The sequence below is a fragment of the Dermacentor albipictus genome, chromosome 9, assembly GCF_038994185.2.
Source record: "Dermacentor albipictus isolate Rhodes 1998 colony chromosome 9, USDA_Dalb.pri_finalv2, whole genome shotgun sequence".
NCBI classification, from domain to species: domain Eukaryota; kingdom Metazoa; phylum Arthropoda; class Arachnida; order Ixodida; family Ixodidae; genus Dermacentor; species Dermacentor albipictus.
This window is the reverse complement of record NC_091829.1, coordinates 108,324,665-108,341,865: the sequence shown is the minus strand read 5'-3', so window position 1 is coordinate 108,341,865 and position 17,201 is coordinate 108,324,665. Positions and strand designations below refer to the sequence as shown.

General features: G+C 50.0%; 1 protein-coding gene across 1 annotated transcript in view; it reads right to left on the bottom strand.

Moving 5' to 3' along the window:
• The window catches only part of LOC139049606 (uncharacterized), a 32,143-nt gene extending 15,253 nt beyond the window's left edge, over nt 1–16,890 (bottom strand). The window contains exons 1-4 of the mRNA XM_070525212.1: nt 10,772–16,890; nt 10,432–10,527; nt 5,956–6,806; nt 4,069–4,454 (exon numbers count right to left, since the gene is read on the bottom strand). Coding sequence (XP_070381313.1) covers nt 4,069–4,152 — 84 coding nt within the window. The 5' untranslated portion in view covers nt 4,153–4,454; nt 5,956–6,806; nt 10,432–10,527; nt 10,772–16,890. The remainder of the gene's footprint in view (nt 1–4,068; nt 4,455–5,955; nt 6,807–10,431; nt 10,528–10,771) is intronic.
• Between the last annotated feature and the right edge of the window lie 311 nt (nt 16,891–17,201).

Below are 17,201 nucleotides of genomic sequence, written 5' to 3'. Positions count from 1 at the left end.
ATTTATCAGAAACACGCGTGATGAACATTGGACAAATACCCTTGAAAATCTTGGAAGTAACCATTAAATCCTTGAAACAGCAATAAATGCCGGACCCCCACGCAGGAAAAGTACATCTGTCATCACGGTAGAATGGAAGAAACTCGGCAAAAAACGGAATATACTACTGCACTTGATTGACCCTGAACATGGTAAAATTGGGCAAAGGCACAACATCAGTAAGCAAACCCACGCATATGCAAGCACAGAAACAGGATTACTGAAAGAGGTCGAATCACTGTACCTAGGAGACCTAGCGCAGACTGCGTAACCGCGCTGTACTGGAGAGGAAAACCTCGAATTGGTCGTACACCCGTGAGCAAAAGTACACGGACCACAAGCGCACGTGCGAAACTGCATCGACGCACCGTCTACCGACGTGGTGCCTGCTGTCGAGAGGGCCGCTAGAGCAGCGGTGCGCATACGCGTCCCATCATATCTGCTGGCCTGATATGTAGCTTTGCCTAACGTCGCTGTGGTGCTCGTAGATTAAACCGTCCACTGGGCGTCGTTTTCGCTGCTCCGTCGCATCTGGGCCATTATCTTACGCAGCGGCTGCGGCTGGGCTGGCACGCGCGTCCGCCGCGCTTCGCTTTCATTCTTTGGAGGAATTATCGCACGCCGCACTGCCTTCACTGACGTCTTTAGATGACTCGCACAAAGTGGCCTTCTGCGGCTTTGTGTTATCTCGAACTGTTCCAATGCTTGCTGCCGCAGGTAGAAGCAAGGTTTTGCAATTGGTGTCCGTCATCGCGTTAAGAAGTAGAATTGAGCTGCAGGGGCTACTATGCTCCACAAGCAGCAGGATTCTAATGGGAGAAATTAGCGGCACCGTACTGCCTTTACTTCTTTTAAACCCTGCAACAAGGCTTGAACAAGAAATGCACGCAAGAGTGCCACTACAGACAGCAGCGGCAACGCTGACACATGCGCGATAATTAAAAAACATGTGCAGCTGTGCGGTGGGCGCTGCCGTGAAGTTCCAATTTCCTCTACTACTACTTAGAGCTACTTCTGATAGCCTAGGAAGCTTCAGTACAGGACTCTTCCGCAATAGTAATTTTACTAAGTTATCTTATTTTGTATCCCGCTCGCGGCCAGCGATTTTGGAGCCTCTGGCGTACAAATCTCTTCGCACCCTGACTTGCAACCTGTTTGACATATGGCACAGTACATAAAGCAGATTTTGTCGCATTCTGGTCTGCTAGTTCATTTCCTAGCATACCACAGTGACCTGCACCCAGCATATTACAATGGCTGTCTTTGACCAGCGGATATACTTTAGAACAATTATTTAAAAAAAATATCGACAATTACGATACTCCTTAATGTCAAATTTGAGCGCAGCTCGATGCCTGTTTTGATTTCGCGATATATTGGCTGGCGCGGACAATGTCTCGTGCAGCACGTTGCAAACGGAGTGAATCGTGGAGTGGCTGCCTCACTAATCGGGAGTTCACGAGAGGCAGAGCGTGGGAGACGCGCGGGCGTGATTCATAGCAGCCGTCGCGCAGAGAGATCTCCGCTCATGCAAAGCTTTGTTTCTATATATGGTACGGCGGCGTCACCGGTGAACACACAATGCGCGCTACTCTGGCGCAATCTCGAAGCCAGAGTCTTGTGCACCACTACGCTTTCGTCTCGCGCTTTCACCATGCCCTCTTCCTGCCCTTTCCGCCTCATGGTTCCGCAGCACCCTCCTCCTACAGTTTCCTCCTCGCGCTCTATTCGCTATCGCCGTCTTTCATCACCCTGCTGCGCTCCGCGTTCGCTCGGTAACGAGGGACGCCGACGCTCGCCGCAGGGACGGGAACCCAAGAGCTGCACTCTAAAACCGAGCTGCGCGAGTGACTAACCGCGAGTGACTAACACTTGGTCAACCCGTATATATAACAGCTTGCTGTATTCTGTTTTCTAGGATATGATGGAAGGTTAGGAGAATGCCGTAAGCTTTAGCTGTAAGAAGGCTGCTGTTCTTACTCAATTTCCGGTAGCTTTCAAAGCTTGTATCGTGAGCTGCACATGATACAGCTGTGGTGGATTTTAACGCACAACAGAAAAATAAATTGATAGCTGCATGTATTCCAAGAATGAAATGTTGTGTGATCGCTAAACTTGGATTGCGCTTACTGTTTATGGATTTGAAGGAAAATCAGTTTACTGGGCGAAGATCTTATGGGGGCGATGCTATTGCCCTAACTTCCATCACGTCATTGAAGCTAATCTGAAGCTCATTTGCCACGACCTTCACAACCAATGGGAATTGTTTCGAAATGAATGGCCAATTTTCAAGCAGTTGTTTACAGTGAGGATTGCAAAGAAGTGATTTGCAGGGATGTTTACTTAATTTGGAAGATGAAATTCAGAGCATATGTCACGATTCATCGTTCAGAACATTCTTTACTGAGCAACTTCTGTTAATGTTTGCCACGTCTTCTAGCCCTGCCTGCAGCGAAACCCTACAGCAAAACAATCTGAAGTAAAGTTTTTCTAAAAGAAATAAGTACACTGCTAGGATTTTGCTCGCACTACATTTTCTTTCATGTCGTTATTATTTTAAGAAATGTTAATTTTTGAATGTGAGTTACTAGACTTTTAATTTATTTTCTGTGTAATATACATAAGTATTTCACGCAAAAAACTTGCCCTAGAATATCGTGACAAAGAACATTACTGGCGTAGCATGTGCGTTGCAATATATGAGTAAAAAGTAGCATATATCCCAAAAAGAGAAGAGACGAACCGTCGCGAAGTTACACGTTGCTCAATGTCCGCAAGCCCACTCAGCCAGAACAATTGTTTGTGTATGAACACCGTGAAGCCGCTGAACGAAGGAAAACTCTGCAACTCGAGCCACATGCTGGTGGTTTGTCCTTCCACCAGGTTAGTCAGAATGTTGTCGAACTCCCTTGCTAGAACGTGGCGCACAACGAAGACAGGGTTCACGGGCTCTCTCACTATGGCCTCAATTCGAGCATGAGGCGATAGTCTGCGCAGGTGAGAGCCAGCCCGGATACCACCCCCTCTCATCAGTGCTGCCTCTTATGCCTCTTTGCCTCTTATGTCTAAGTTGTCTCTAGCGCCTTGCTACTCAGCCCCGGTTCCATTTTCGCCGGAAGCTGAATGCAAGTAGGACTCGTGTGCTGAGCTCCGAGTGCACGTCAAAAGGGTGACAGGATATGTGAGACTTTGTTTTTTTTAGGAAAGTACGCCACCTATAAACCTTATAAATAGCAGTAAGCGTTAGAGCTCTCTAAATAATTTATTTTCCACAACCAGTGTCGATATAGTTTCCCAGGAGGTGACCGTATCGCGACAGCACGACGCAAGTAGTCACGCGGGAGAAGGGCCCCATCGAGACATCTTCATACTCACTCCGGCTCGCTCCTTCTCCTCCTATGTTGCTGCATTGGGCCGTTCGGGCCATACAAGTTATTTAACACTCCAGACAACTCATTTCACGCAAGAAGAGAACAGCCTGAAATATGTCCGTGCTCATTTAAAAATAAATCCCAGTAAAGTAAAAAAATCACTCCAGTCGTCCTTTCACCACGGCGATTTTCATAACCCCCACATTGCTAGGGAACGTAAAAAATCAATCCATAATCGGTAAATCACAATCGATATTGCTACCTCAAAAACAAATGTCGCTGCGAATGGAGCGTCAGAGGGAACTGCCCTTCTTGCTGCCAGTCGCGAGAGAGATGCGCATTCACGCGGGCTTTCAAGCGGTTTTCTTGCCTAATAACTGTAGTGCGTGCGAAGAACGAACGTTATTCTTAACAGGAGAAACGGGGCGCCCTTGAAAGGCTCGTGGAAATTGAAACCACCTACAGGTTTCTTCTGCGCAATACTGTAGTGTCACGGTTAAAACATTTCTCTAAGACGCGTCCAGACCTCCCTGAGAAAGTACCGTGCCTCTCGAATACTGTCATCGGACGCGTCATCGGGGAATCACGGCCGCGTGCCCGCGCTCATCAGTGGAACGCCACAGGTGTGCGCACCAACGTGCCTCGAAGAGCCACGCACCTTCAACTGCAACTCGGGCAGCAGCTGCGTGATGACCGTCTTCCCTAGGTCCAGGGCCTGCAACCTGTGGCCCACGCGCGGCATCCTCGCGGCACTCGCTGCCTTGACGAGCGTCCCGAGCAAGGCAGCCGAGTCGGTCGTGCTGATGTCTCACGTGGAGACGAACCTACTACGTGGTGCCCCATGCGGGGTAGAGTGCCACACGCGCAGAGGACTTCTGGAGGTTCTCGCCCGTGGCCTCATGAAGCTGGTGGTCACCGAGTCGTCCGAAGAGAGACGTAAGGAGGGCGGAGTCTGGCCCCACTCCAAGCCATGCACCGGGTCCTCCGCACTGGACGCCGGCGAAGGAGGGGCCAACAAGTTCCTGCGGACGCTACTCAGACGACCTGGGATTAGAGGACGAATACAATTTCTCACCCATCCCTATTTGGAAACACCCACATTCTTGTATGATAACACGAGAACGTATGTCTTTTCATATGAGAACTATGGTGTTAGAGAAACGTCAACGTTGGGTGTGTAAGGGTCATACGCTTTTTATCTTTGTCCTCTCTCTCTCCCTGTATCTCTAGGGATCGGTTTATGCTCGATGCCGGTCTGGTCATTCACATCACCATAGCAAAAGTGCTTGACTGACTTGGAATCGGCCACTGCGGCCAGGAATAGAACTCGCGACCTAACGATCAGCGGCAGAACGCCATGGTTCACTGAGCCACCGATAAAGTCGCGTCAACCATTCAATTAGTGTCGATCGTCGTGAATTTTTGTTGAGCACTCGACTTCATCCACTACAGAGATACTATTTGCAAGGGAGAGTACACCGCGACAGAAAGAGTTACACAACATACGCGAGCTACGTGCATTCCGGAGCAAATGTTCCCGTGTTTTTTGGTAACTTCAAAAGGCTGTTTGCCACGTGTACGGCTACGTTTCGCAGCGAAGGGACTGATGTGTCCCCTGTCACCGGGAACGCATGAATGCGGGGCACGAGCAAATTTGTTCCTTCTTGAAAATGGTCAAATGTAGGCATCGTCTTCTCTGCGATCTGCGACAAGATGTCCGAGCTATCGTGCGACAAGTTAAAAAAAATTGCAGCCTTCCATGCCGGTGAAATCAACTGCATATCGTTAGCAGCAATCTTCAGAAGCGCATCTTGCATAGTTTGTGTTCTTTCTAATTGGTTTGTAACGATTAATTAACGAGCGTTATAGATATTATATCTACAGCAGTAGGGTCAACAATCTGCCATCCACTGGTAGCAGATCGCATCAATCAGTGAAGATTCTTCCGCTGTTTTTACTGTACTTTCGAGATTACTGATGAGATTAGCCTGCTTGTCTTTCAGTGCATATATCTTGGCTTGTACTACGCCAAGTTTTCTTCTCACTGATTTCATGCTGCGTCCATTATTTTACTTCTTTCTCAAATTACAATTTCGAACATCCCTTACTTTCTCCATGTTGATCAGTTTTGACAGTACTGTGGAATAGTGAGCTCTCTCAAACGTGACCATTCCCGAACGGATGAACTAACGTATGCATTGCCAAGCCACGCCTCTGAACGACGAGCGAGCGGTATTTAGCTACGATTGCGTCATGTGTGGCGCCATAACGGCGCCATCCGTGCACGCGGTACATGCGTGATTGAGTAATGGCTCTAAACAACGATAGCAAAGTAAGGTACGTTGCTTAGAGATTGATATAACGTATTTTCGTTACATATGTTTCAGCAAGTGAACCCCTTTGAGGATTTTTAAAGGAGTTTACACCGTGGTCTGCGTTTTCCTTTTTCCCCAATAGAGCATGGGCCATCTGTTCAATGAACATCTATTCAAAGTTGTTTCCCGTCAAAATGAAAAAAGAAAGAAAACATCACAAGGACACAGACAGCATCCCCTGGACGCTGCGGTCTGTCGGCGTTACGACGGACGAGCGGCGAAAGCTTCGCTTCCGGCTCGATTCGTTGCTCGAACCGCGGCGCCCTCAGCAAATGTCCTCGAGGAGGTTGCTCTGCCTTTCTATCCTCTCCCTCCTCTTTCGGATGACGTCTGCTCTCGTGAGTGACGAGGAGGAGGCGCGCTCCGCGACGCCGCCGCTGTGACGGTTGACGTCCTCCTCCCGGACGCTGCGAGGCAACGCGCCGGATGTCTCCCGCACCGTGGAGAGCTGCGCGACGCGCCCGCTCGCACCAGCGTCGTCGTCGACGTCGGTGCCCGAACTGATGTCAAGGCGGCCCTCCGACGCCGTCGGCGGGCCACCGACGTCCTTGTTGTCGGCGTCGACGCTGCAGACTGGCCTTTCACGCGAGCATCGAGACGCATGCGTGTCCTCGTCGTCGGAGCTCGAGACGACCGAGCCGTCCGCCAGTCGAAACAAGACTCGCCTGTGAGGCTGCGCTTTGCGAGGCGGCTCGCGAGGCGCCTCACGAGGCGGCACTGTGAGGCCCGCCTTGCTGGTTGACGCTTCGGCAGAAGCCGGGACGACCGTACTGCTCGCCGGCACGCGGAGCCACCTTGGCGGCGGAGCGTTGGGGCTCAGCGAGCTGCCGCGCGTGCGGTACTCGAACGGCGCCTAGGTGAGCTCGACCTCTTCGACTTCGCGGAATTCCGCCGCCTTGGCGGCCAATTTATTCGCGATCCTTTCGTCCACGGCGCGTCGCTGTTTCGCGGTCAGGTTGTAGTACCACATCCAGGGGGACGAGCCTTCAGGCTTCGCGCAATTTGCGGCACCCATTTCATCCTGCGTAAAGATAAAACGATTGTTGCAGCAACAATCGAAGAGCATTTTAAAACCAAACGAATGATGGTAACTGTTTCTAGGTGAGACTGGTTTCTAGGTAAATGACACACTGTTTCTAGGTGGCTTGGCTACGGCGCAGCCACTACGCGCCCCGCATCGGACGCGGTGAGCGTCGAGCAACGCAGCGTTCGGCGCGACAACGAAATGTGCGCCTGGGCAAGCGCCGCACGCCTGAGCCGACGCCGACGACACCGGCTTTTCTGCGACATGAGCTCCTTAACGCTGTCGCGTTAAAATAAAGGCTAGTATGCTTCGCATCCTGGGCTTAACCTTAGCTAAGCCACAGCCAGTTTTTTTTTCATTGGTATACAACGGCACAAGAGTGACCATGACGGTGTGACGACGGTAGAATGAAGATGGAAATGATGCGGTGGGACGGTGACGCCATCGTCACACAGACGGCATGACGAAAAATTGGAGGACGCTTAAGCTTCGCCTTCAAGAGTGGGACGCGACAGCGTTCCCGTCGACCCGCCAAGGGGTATAAGACAATGCGCTACGGCACAGCAATCACTTACGATGCGCCCCGCATCGGACTTAGCGCCCACCTATCACGCGGTGAACGTCGAGCAACGCAGCGTTCGGCGCGACAACGAAACGTGCGCCTGAGCGAACGAAACGAACCAAAGAACTCGGTGTCTCGGAGGGGAAACGATCTACGCCAGCCAAACGTCGTGATCGGCACGGGCAGAGAGATAGATAGTAATCTAAACCGGGAGCCCGGCGAAGCGTCGTCAGGGGAGAGGGAGTCCCGCGACGCGCCTGGCAGCGGTCCCAATGCGCGCGCGGCGCGCCTCCTGTCGGGGCAGCGCCATACATTGAGAGGAGGGGGTCTTCTGTGTTTGCCGCAAGATGGCTCTGCGTGTGCGGAAAGCGCAAAAGAAATGCAGCGGAAACGCACTTCGCAACTCGTGTAATTGTGACTTCTGTACGTTACATGTTCATAATTACCGATATACACCGCAGTATAACTTTCCACGGCTGGTTTCGAAGGCAACACCGCATTCACTAGAGGCGCGTTTGCACCGCTTGGAAGCATCGAACTCGTGGCTGAGTGGTAGCGTCTCCGTCTCACACTCCGGAGACCTGGGTTCGATTCCCGCCGGGCCAATCTTGGAAGTTGCTTTTTATTTATGAAGCGCCTGCCGTGATTTATCGCTCACGGTCAACGCCGCCGACGCCGACACCCGACGCCGACGACACCGGCTTTTCTGCGACACGAGCTCCTTAACGCTATCGCGTTAAAAATCAATCGCGACGGCGTGCCGGCGATGGTGAGATGACGGACGCTGTGGAAGCAGCGGTACACTCCTTTGCCAACAGGAAGGACAAAGTTAGTCAATTCGGGTTTAATGGCGCAAAAGCGACTAAGGCCATGCTGCCCCAGTCACTGGCAGGGTGTAAAGGTATATGCAAGATATACAAATTGAGCAAATGTTTCCGCCTCTGTGTTTCAGTATGTGGGCCTGTCACAATAAAGTGAATTACTGAAAGCGATTTTATGAAATTTCTTCTAAGTTGGTGGGTTTTCTTTTCGAAGTAGAAAATTGTGTGCTAGATGTGTCTGCCCAATTCGAAGTCCACATAAGATCACCTCATGGAACCGTTCTTGGTGACTGCACGATTTCCACTCGCCAAGCAGGGGTTCAGTCGCATGCAATTGTTATTTATGCACGAATTAAATTCTAGTTGACATTTTGATGCCAAGGCCTTACTAATCACTCGGATACTGTCTTTGTATGGAAGTGTTATGTGAGTTATGGCTTTGTGCGCTGCCATGGACGCGCATCTATCTGCTGCTTCATTCCCGGGTATACTAACATGGCTCGGGACCCAAGAGAATCATATGGTTCTTCCATATTTCTTAATAAAGGGACATTAAAGCAAATATTACATCAAACTAAAGTGATAGATTAGCCCTGTAGAATATTTAGGGCATCAAAATTGTCGCGAACAGAGCCTTTATTATCGAGATATAGAGGTAAATGCAGGACATGATTAGAGACTCCCCTGGGGTATTCAAGTACTTGCCCGATGACGAAAGCACTCCTCAGTTAAATTATGTCCCTAGTACTGAACCACTCGTTGCACAAAACACGCTTGTATTGTATTATAATACGAAATAAAATACTACTTCTCCAGTTTTATATTTCACTTTTAGGAAAAATAACTCATTGAAATAACACTGACAACGACGCGGGCGGCCGAAAGGTTTTGTTTACGCTCGACTCCGCGCCGCCCACACTTTCACGCTTCAGTAGTTATCGCGTAGTGCTGCTCTGGTTTTGCTGAATCGCGGAGCTCGCACAAACTGCAAGCAGCAGAGAATTCAACCTCAATGTGTGATGTCGCGGGATGCCCAAACGGTATACGCCACTTGACCAAAGAGCAGCTGCAGCGCCGAAACCGCCACACTATCTTGGCTCGGTGCCGCCGTCTGTCGGGCGCCGCTTTGCTCACCGACGGCAGCAAAGGGTGATTATGCTGGCTACGGTGGTGATGGCGTATGCAACATCCCCACTCCCCCGGTTGGGTGGCGGGACATTCGAATTGCGATAAAGGTATACGGACCCTTCAGATGCATTTTTTTCGGAAACTAAGTATTTTTTTTTTCGGCAAGAGACAAGCGCTGCGAGGTTTCAGGAATGGTATTTAAACAGTCCAAATGGGCTTGGTAATTGCCTTTAGTGCCCCTTTAAAGACCATGTTTAAGAAATCGCCAAGCATGGGTTCAGACGGGGAATTTAGATCTCTCAGTGCACGTAACGAATCGGTACAAATAATAGCATTCTTCTGCTTAGTCGCTGGTAAGTAACAGAGCTGGCAAGCGCTGCTCTGTAAGCACCACTTGCCAGTCGCAACACAAGGTTATGTATTCGATCAAGTCGTCGAATGTAAGGGTGTCTGGCTGAGCCATAAACTACGCAGCCGTAGTCCAGGAAGCTGAAGGTAAGATCTACGTAAGACGCTACGTTCCGACCGAACATAAGAGGCACGCTCGGTCAGAACCCAAATGCTCATGGATACCTCTTTCAGAATATTTAACGCGTTATTTGTCTTAATTTTTGTCTTTTTATGGGCCACGAAGCTTGTTTTTTGTCAAAGATTACTCCCGAGAATTTACATTCTTGTTTTACCGGCAGCGCCACATCATTCAGTTTAAGAACGGGGTCTAAGTACAATCCATGTTTTTGCAAGAATTGCACTGCAACAGTTTTTTTAGTAGAGAAGCGAAAGCCATTTTTCTCAGCCCATTTTATTAGCTCATTTATTGTGATCTGGAGCTGCCATTGTGATTCGGATCACTATCTTTGTCTGCGGCATGGACAGCGCTACAGCCTATGCAGCATAGTGTGTAGGAATTCTAAGAACACAACTGAAACAGCTAGACCAAGGATTATATGGCCACCCGATTCAAAGCACATCAACATCCTATGGCGACGCCCATAAATAAAGGCTAATTTCCGTATGCCGGCAGATACCGTTCCGGATGCCCAGGGTCCATAATACGGCTCAATTATTCCACTGAACTAAGCGGTCAAGTTCAGTACACGACACCACTCACCCAGGGCCTTGAGAACCACGGCAGGATTTCTCAAGTGTCGCTGTCGGCCGCCTCAGTTGAGTCGCTCCAATCGGACATGGCTACCAAATGAAGAACCTGGATAGGAAAACAAACATTGACAGACTCGTTTACCAATTGTATATTGTAACGTAGATTGGAGATGGGGTGTGTGATGTTGTTAGGATCGTCACGTTGCAAAGCGTGTGACGCGATGAAGATGGAGGAGACGGTGCATGATGAGCAAACACACAATTATATTAGACGGCACCCACACACCTAGACCTAGACCTAGACCCACACATACAAGGTTGTTCGTAAGTAGGAAATAATGTAGTCTCACGAGGTTGTGGTTAAGTCTGCAGTGTGGTGACACGTGGAGTCCTTGACGTGAAACGCTTGTTCGTCGAGTGATGACCGGCGTGGTGGTAGAGCTGACGCAGCAGCACGGGGCAGGAAAAGGTGGACGGCCCACAGCTCCGTGGACGCTAACAGGCCACTCTGAAGTCTCGAGCAGGAACACGGCCCCAGGCGCTCGTTCCGATGACGGACGCCCGGTCACCCGAACCTCGCGCGTAGAAGCGGGTTCGAGGCCGCAGCAGGCCGTTCCGGGGTCTCGTGCAAGGCAGCGACCTGAGGCGTTCCCAGTCCCGAAGATGGACGCCCGGTCAGGTGAACCTCGCCAGGAGATGTCGGTTCCGAAGGCCCGGTGGCCCTAGTCGTGCCGGCGTTCCAACGATCTCCGTTGCGCGAGCCCCTCCTCATGCGCTGCACGAGCCTCCTTCGTCTTCCTTTTTCTCTTGTTGAGGACCGCCGCAATGTCGTCTGCTCTTGCGCTCGGTCCTTTTTGGGTACTTCTTCACAATCACCCCCTACTTAAGAAAGTTCTTTCGTTCAAAGAACCTGAGCGTACTCGCTATCTGCTGGTCCACCGTATCACACACGCACCACAATAGCATTAACACTGCACCACAGTTCCGAGCACCGCACACTCGGTACGTTTGAGTACACATAAGTATTACCACAGTGTGACAGTTGCGAGCACCGCACACTCGGTAAGTAAGAGTACACATAAAGATTACTACAATACTAGAGTTTCGAGCACCGCACACTCGGCATGATGACTACATTCACAGCACACAACACCACGATAGATTGTGAAAAAAAAGAATCCACAAAACTAACATGCCAGGAAATGTTGTTCGACATTAAAGTCACACCGGTTTAACGTTCGTGCTTTTGAAATACCATGTTTCCGCAGACACACTCTTTATGTGCTTGGCAACCGGCTCATATAGTCTGCGCCGACATTCTCGCTGCCTTTAATATACTCAACCGAGAAGTCATACTCCATAAGTATGCGGCTCCAACGTAAAACACGGCTGTTGATGTGCTTGGCCGATTTGATGTAAACAGGGGGCTTATGGTCGCTCTGTAATATGAACGTGCGTCCAAACAAGTAGATGTGGAACTTTTGGACGGCCCACGTAAGAGCTGGGGCTTCTCGCTCAACTGTTGAATATGCAATTTCTCGTGGTTGTAGTCGGCGGCTCGCATATGATACCGGGTGCAGAATTCCTTCATGGCGCTGCATAAGTATGGCACCTATACTTGTTGATGATGCGTGGGTGCGGAGTACGAAAGGTTTAGCAAAATCTGGTGCTCTCAATATAGGTTGTGTAGACAGGAGGATCTTGAGTTCATCAAAGGCTTTCTGTTAGCGTTCACCCCAAATTACTTTGTTAGGGCCTCTTTTCTTGGTCAGTTCCGTGAGTGGATAAGTTACTTCGGAATAATTGGGGACGAAGTCTCTGTAATACCCCGTAAGTCCGAGAAACGAGCGTACTTCTTTTTTCGTCTGTGGACGCTTCGCAGCCTGTATTTTGTCTAGTGTTTCGACCTGCGGTTGCATGACACCGTCTCCAACAAGGTGGCCGAGGAATTTCACTGATCTTTGACCAATTTCACTTTTTGTTGGACGAATTGTCAACCCAGATTCTCTCACTCGTTGTAGAAATGACTCAAGTGTACCCACGTGTTCGTCCCACGTTTCAGTGGCAATGAGCACGTCATCGAAGTAGTAGTAAATATGTGGTATGTCTGCTACTACTTTTCTCATGAGGCGGTTGAAAACAGCTGGTGCGGTTTTAATGCCAAACGGCATGAAGCGGAACTGATATAGGCCTGATGCCGTAGCAAAAGCTGTCATTGGTTTCGACTTTTCATCCATAGGCACTTGCCAGTAACCCTTAGAAAAGTCAAACTTTGAAAAGTACTGCGCGTTTCCCAGGCTCCCAAAGATAATATCCACCCGAGGTATAGGCTCGTTGTCATTGACCAGTATCTTGTTGAGTTGCCTGAAATCAATGCATAAACGCATTGTCCCGTCTCTTTTCTTCACGATAACTATAGGTGATTGGTAGGCGGACTCAGATGGTTCTATGATGCCTTGTCGTAACATTTCTCCAATTTCTTTTTGTACCGCTTCTTGGGTAGCAAATGGTATTGGATAGGGCCGCATGTTTACGGGTGTATTCGTGGTAAGTTTCAGCTAACACTGGATGAGGTGTGTCTTGCCGGGAACCTCGGTGAATACATTCTCGTATATGCTCAGTAGACTCGTGACTTGAGCGCGCTGGTCAGGAGAGAGCGATTCCGATAGACTCACGTCGGCCACCGATTCTTTTCCTTGAAACGGTACACATGGTAGATCGTCATTTTCGGTATCATCAGTCTGACAAGCAGCTGACGCTTCCGGTACTGGCGGTGATATTGGCCGTTCCTCATACTTTTTCAGTAGATTTATGTGGAACAGTGTCGTCCGTGTCCCGAGGTCAATCACGTAATCGACGTCAGTTCTCCTCTCAAGTACCGTGAATGGCCCTTTCCACGTAAGAATCAATTTGTTGTTGTCCGAAGGGAGCAGTAGCAGAACCTTGTCTCCTACAGCTAAGTGACGTGGTTTGGTTTTACGGTCGTAGTGCTTCTTCTGTACAAGTTTTGCTTTTTGAAGCTCCTCCTTGGCCAAACGACAAGTGTCTTCAAGACGCTTCCGTAGCTCAACTACATACCCGTATGAGGTTTTTGCATCATCATCAATATGATGACCTGTCCATAAGTCTTTCAATATCGCCATGGGTCCTCTGACATAGCGGCCATACAACAAGTCGAAGGGTTAAAAACCCAGGCTTGACTGAGGGACTTCTCGATAAGCAAAAAGCAAGGGTGCCAAGTAACGGTCCCATTTTTTCGGGCTCTCTTGACACACTCGCCTTATCATTTGTTTAAGGGTGCCGTTGAACCTCTCCACAAGGCCATTTGCCATCGGATGATATGGAGTTGTTGGCAACTGCGTGAAAGAGAGAAGACGGCTTAGCTCCTTCATCAGACGTGACGAGAATGATGTGCCTCTGTCACTGATGATATCCTGTGGGACTCCCACACGAGAGAACATCTCTAGAAGTGCCTCAGCTATTTTTTCTGTTTCAATGCTAGGCAGTGCCACAGCATCAGGATACCGCGTTGCCATATCGACCATTGTCAGAACGTACTTATTCCCTTTCTCTGACATGGGAGTTAATGGTCCCACAATGTCAGTGGCAACTCTCTTAAACGGGGTATCAATGACGGGAGTACTTCCCAATGGTACTCGACCTATTAGATGTTTAGGAAATGTCCTCTGGCACGTATCGCACGATTTAACAAATCGCGTGATGTCTGATTGGAATCCAGGCCAGTAGAACTCTTCGCTCACACGGTCTGTGGTTCGCTTTATTCCTTGATGTCCGGCAAGGATCCTTTCGTGAGCCATTTTCATCACAAAATGACGAAGGCTTCTGGGTACGACAAGCTGTTCCATTTGTTTCTTTGACCGCAGTGCGTATCTTCGGTAAAGAATTCCCTCCTTTATAAAGAATTGGACGTCAGCGAACCTAGTCTTCACCTCTTTGTCCACTGCTTCAAAACATTTACGTAGACTACTGTCCTCCCTTTGCCTGCTTTTCAAGTTGATTGGGCTGATGTCTAGGGGGTTTATAGCTGGTACTGGCAATGAAGGCGGACTTGATCTTGGCTGTCTGGTTGTCGCCGCCACTTCCGACTTGTCCCTCGTTTCACCAGCAGCCGATGATAAAATGTCAGGGGAGATGGATTCATTGGTAGAACAGTTTCCACCTTCTGCTCTAAATGATTCATCTGCAGCGCTCGTTGTATAAAGATGTCTTCTCCATCCATTGTCAGGATTGGAGGCGTTCCGTACACCTTTCACATTTCCCAGGACAATATCATATAAAGGGTTGTCCATGCATAAAACCCGAGTCTTGCCTGTGAAGAAAGGTGACGCGATTTCCACGGTTGCTTCAGGTAGCTTCAACACTCTTCTGTCCAGAAGACAGACCGAGGAAATTTTTCCTGTCAGCTTACTGTCTGGTACAAGGGACCTATTGATAATAATAGAGTCACATCCCGTATCTCGCAAGACAGTAGCGGGATGTCCTTCAAGCATACCTTCGGCAGTAGGCATAGACTTTTCGTCTTGTTTACGCGTCTGCGTTCTCCCGCCTTCCAAACTTCCGGGAACTCGACGCAAGGTCTGTGTCTCTTCAGTTACTGCCTTGGACATGTCGACTTGTTGCATCGAGCATGAAGCCTTCACAGTACTGTTGGTTTTTTTGGGGCAGTCACCTGTCTTATGCCCAGTGCGGCGGCACTTTCCACAGAAAGATGTATTTGTATTTGGACCCTTCGTATTGGTCCAGCAATAAGCAGCTCTGTGACCGCGCTTACCACAAAGAAAGCAGCGTGGTCTTTCCTTCTCTTCTTGTCGCTCAGGAGTTCGAGCTTGACCTGGTGGCTTGCTAGGTTCTCTCTCGTTTTTACCTTTGCCAAGGTTGACTAATCCTTGCGCCTCCAGGTAGTGATCAGTAACTTCCGCTAGCTTGTCAAGTCCCTGACAATTCCTTTCTCTTAAAAAGACTGCCAGTTTCTTATGACAAGTCATTAGGAACTGTTCTGAGAAAATCTTGTCCCGCAGAGCATCGTATGTCCGGTCTGTATTGGCCACTTCTTGCCAGTGGTCGAAGTATCCCAATAGACGACCGGCGAACTGTCTACCAGTTTCGGAATTATCGGGTTTCGCCGACCGAAACTTCCTTCGGTAGCCTTCCTCCGTGAACCTGAAGCGTTGCAAAAGCGTCTGTTTTAGTGTCGCATAGTCGATGGCATGATCCGGTGCCATTCTGCCGACAACACTTAGAGCTACGCCTGTCAAACAGAAGCTCAGCGAAAGGGCCCATTTGTCTTGTGGCCAGCCCTGGCTCGTTGCGACGCGCTCAAATCGTTGAATGTATGCATCCAACTCATCGCGTTCTTCGTTAAATGGTGGGATTAGCTTGTGCGGACTTTGGTAGCTCTCCGTAGCACCTGCGTGCACACTCTCTGTAAGCTGCCCAGTACTCATGCTACCCGCTGTCGCGTCTAACTCCCTCAACTTTAGCTTGAGCTCGAGCACTTCCCTTTCAGCCTTTAATCTAGCTAGCGCTTCGGCATCAGCTTCTTTTGCTGCATTGCGTTCAGCCAGACGTGCTTCACGCGCTTCCCTTTCGCGTGCGCGCTCTTCGTCTACCCATTGTTTCAGTGCCGGGCCAGTCAACCCCAGTTCTTTTCCAATTGCCGTAAGCTTGTCTGTCTCCATCCTCACCCGTCAGACACGTATATGCAATGTGCTGCTCTTCTCGATAGCGTAAGAGGAGTCCTGTCGCAGACGCCAGATATGTGATGTTGTTAGGATCGTCACGTTGCAAAGCGTGTGACGCGAGGAAGATGGAGGAGACGGTGCATGATGAGCAAACACACAATTATATTAAACGGTACGTGAACACGAAAAAAAATATCTTAACCTAGACCCACACATACAAGGTTGTTCGTAAGAAGGAAATAATGTAGTCTCACGAGGTTGTGGTTAAGTCTGCAGTGTGGTGACACGTGGAGTCCTTGACGTGAAACGCTTGTTCGTCGAGTGATGACCGGCGTGGTGGTAGAGCTGACGCAGCAGCACGGGGCAGGAAAAGGTGGACGGCCCACAGCTCCGTGGACGTGAACAGGCCACTCTGAAGTCTCGAGCAGGAAGACGGCCCCAGGCACTCGTTCCGATGACGGACGCCCGGTCACCCGAACCTCGCGCGTAGAAGCGGATTCGAGGCCGCAGCAGGCCGTTCCGGGGTCTCGTGCAAGGCAGCGACCTGAGGCGTTCCCAGTCCCGAAGACGGACGCCCGGTCAGGTGAACTTCGCCAGGAGATCTCGGTTCCGAAGGCCCGGTGGCCCTAGTTGTGCCGGCGTTCCAACGATCTCCGTTGCGCGAGCCCATCCTCATGCGCTGCACGAGCCTCCTTCGTCTTCCTTTTTCTCTTGTTGAGGACCGCCGCAATGTCGTCTGCTGTTGCGCTCGGTCCTTTTTGGGTACTTCTTCACAGGGTGTTACAAAAGAGACGTTTCTCTTTAATGGCGGGCCAGAAGAAGCGCGTGCTGCTTGCGCACTACATCGTCTTTCATGGCGCCGACCTTTGCGCGCGCCGTTCTGCGGTGCGGGAGCCCCACATCTTTGAGTCAATTGGCCCCATGCGAAAAGCGACCTTCTCGATCGCCTCAAAAAGTTCTTTCAGCGACATAAGAAGTGGAGCTCCTCAGGCGCATTTCGGCGTCCACGTACGCGCTTAGTATGGTTTCATGCGCACTGCACGAACAACTTGAGCGCGAAGACGACGACGGAGCGAAC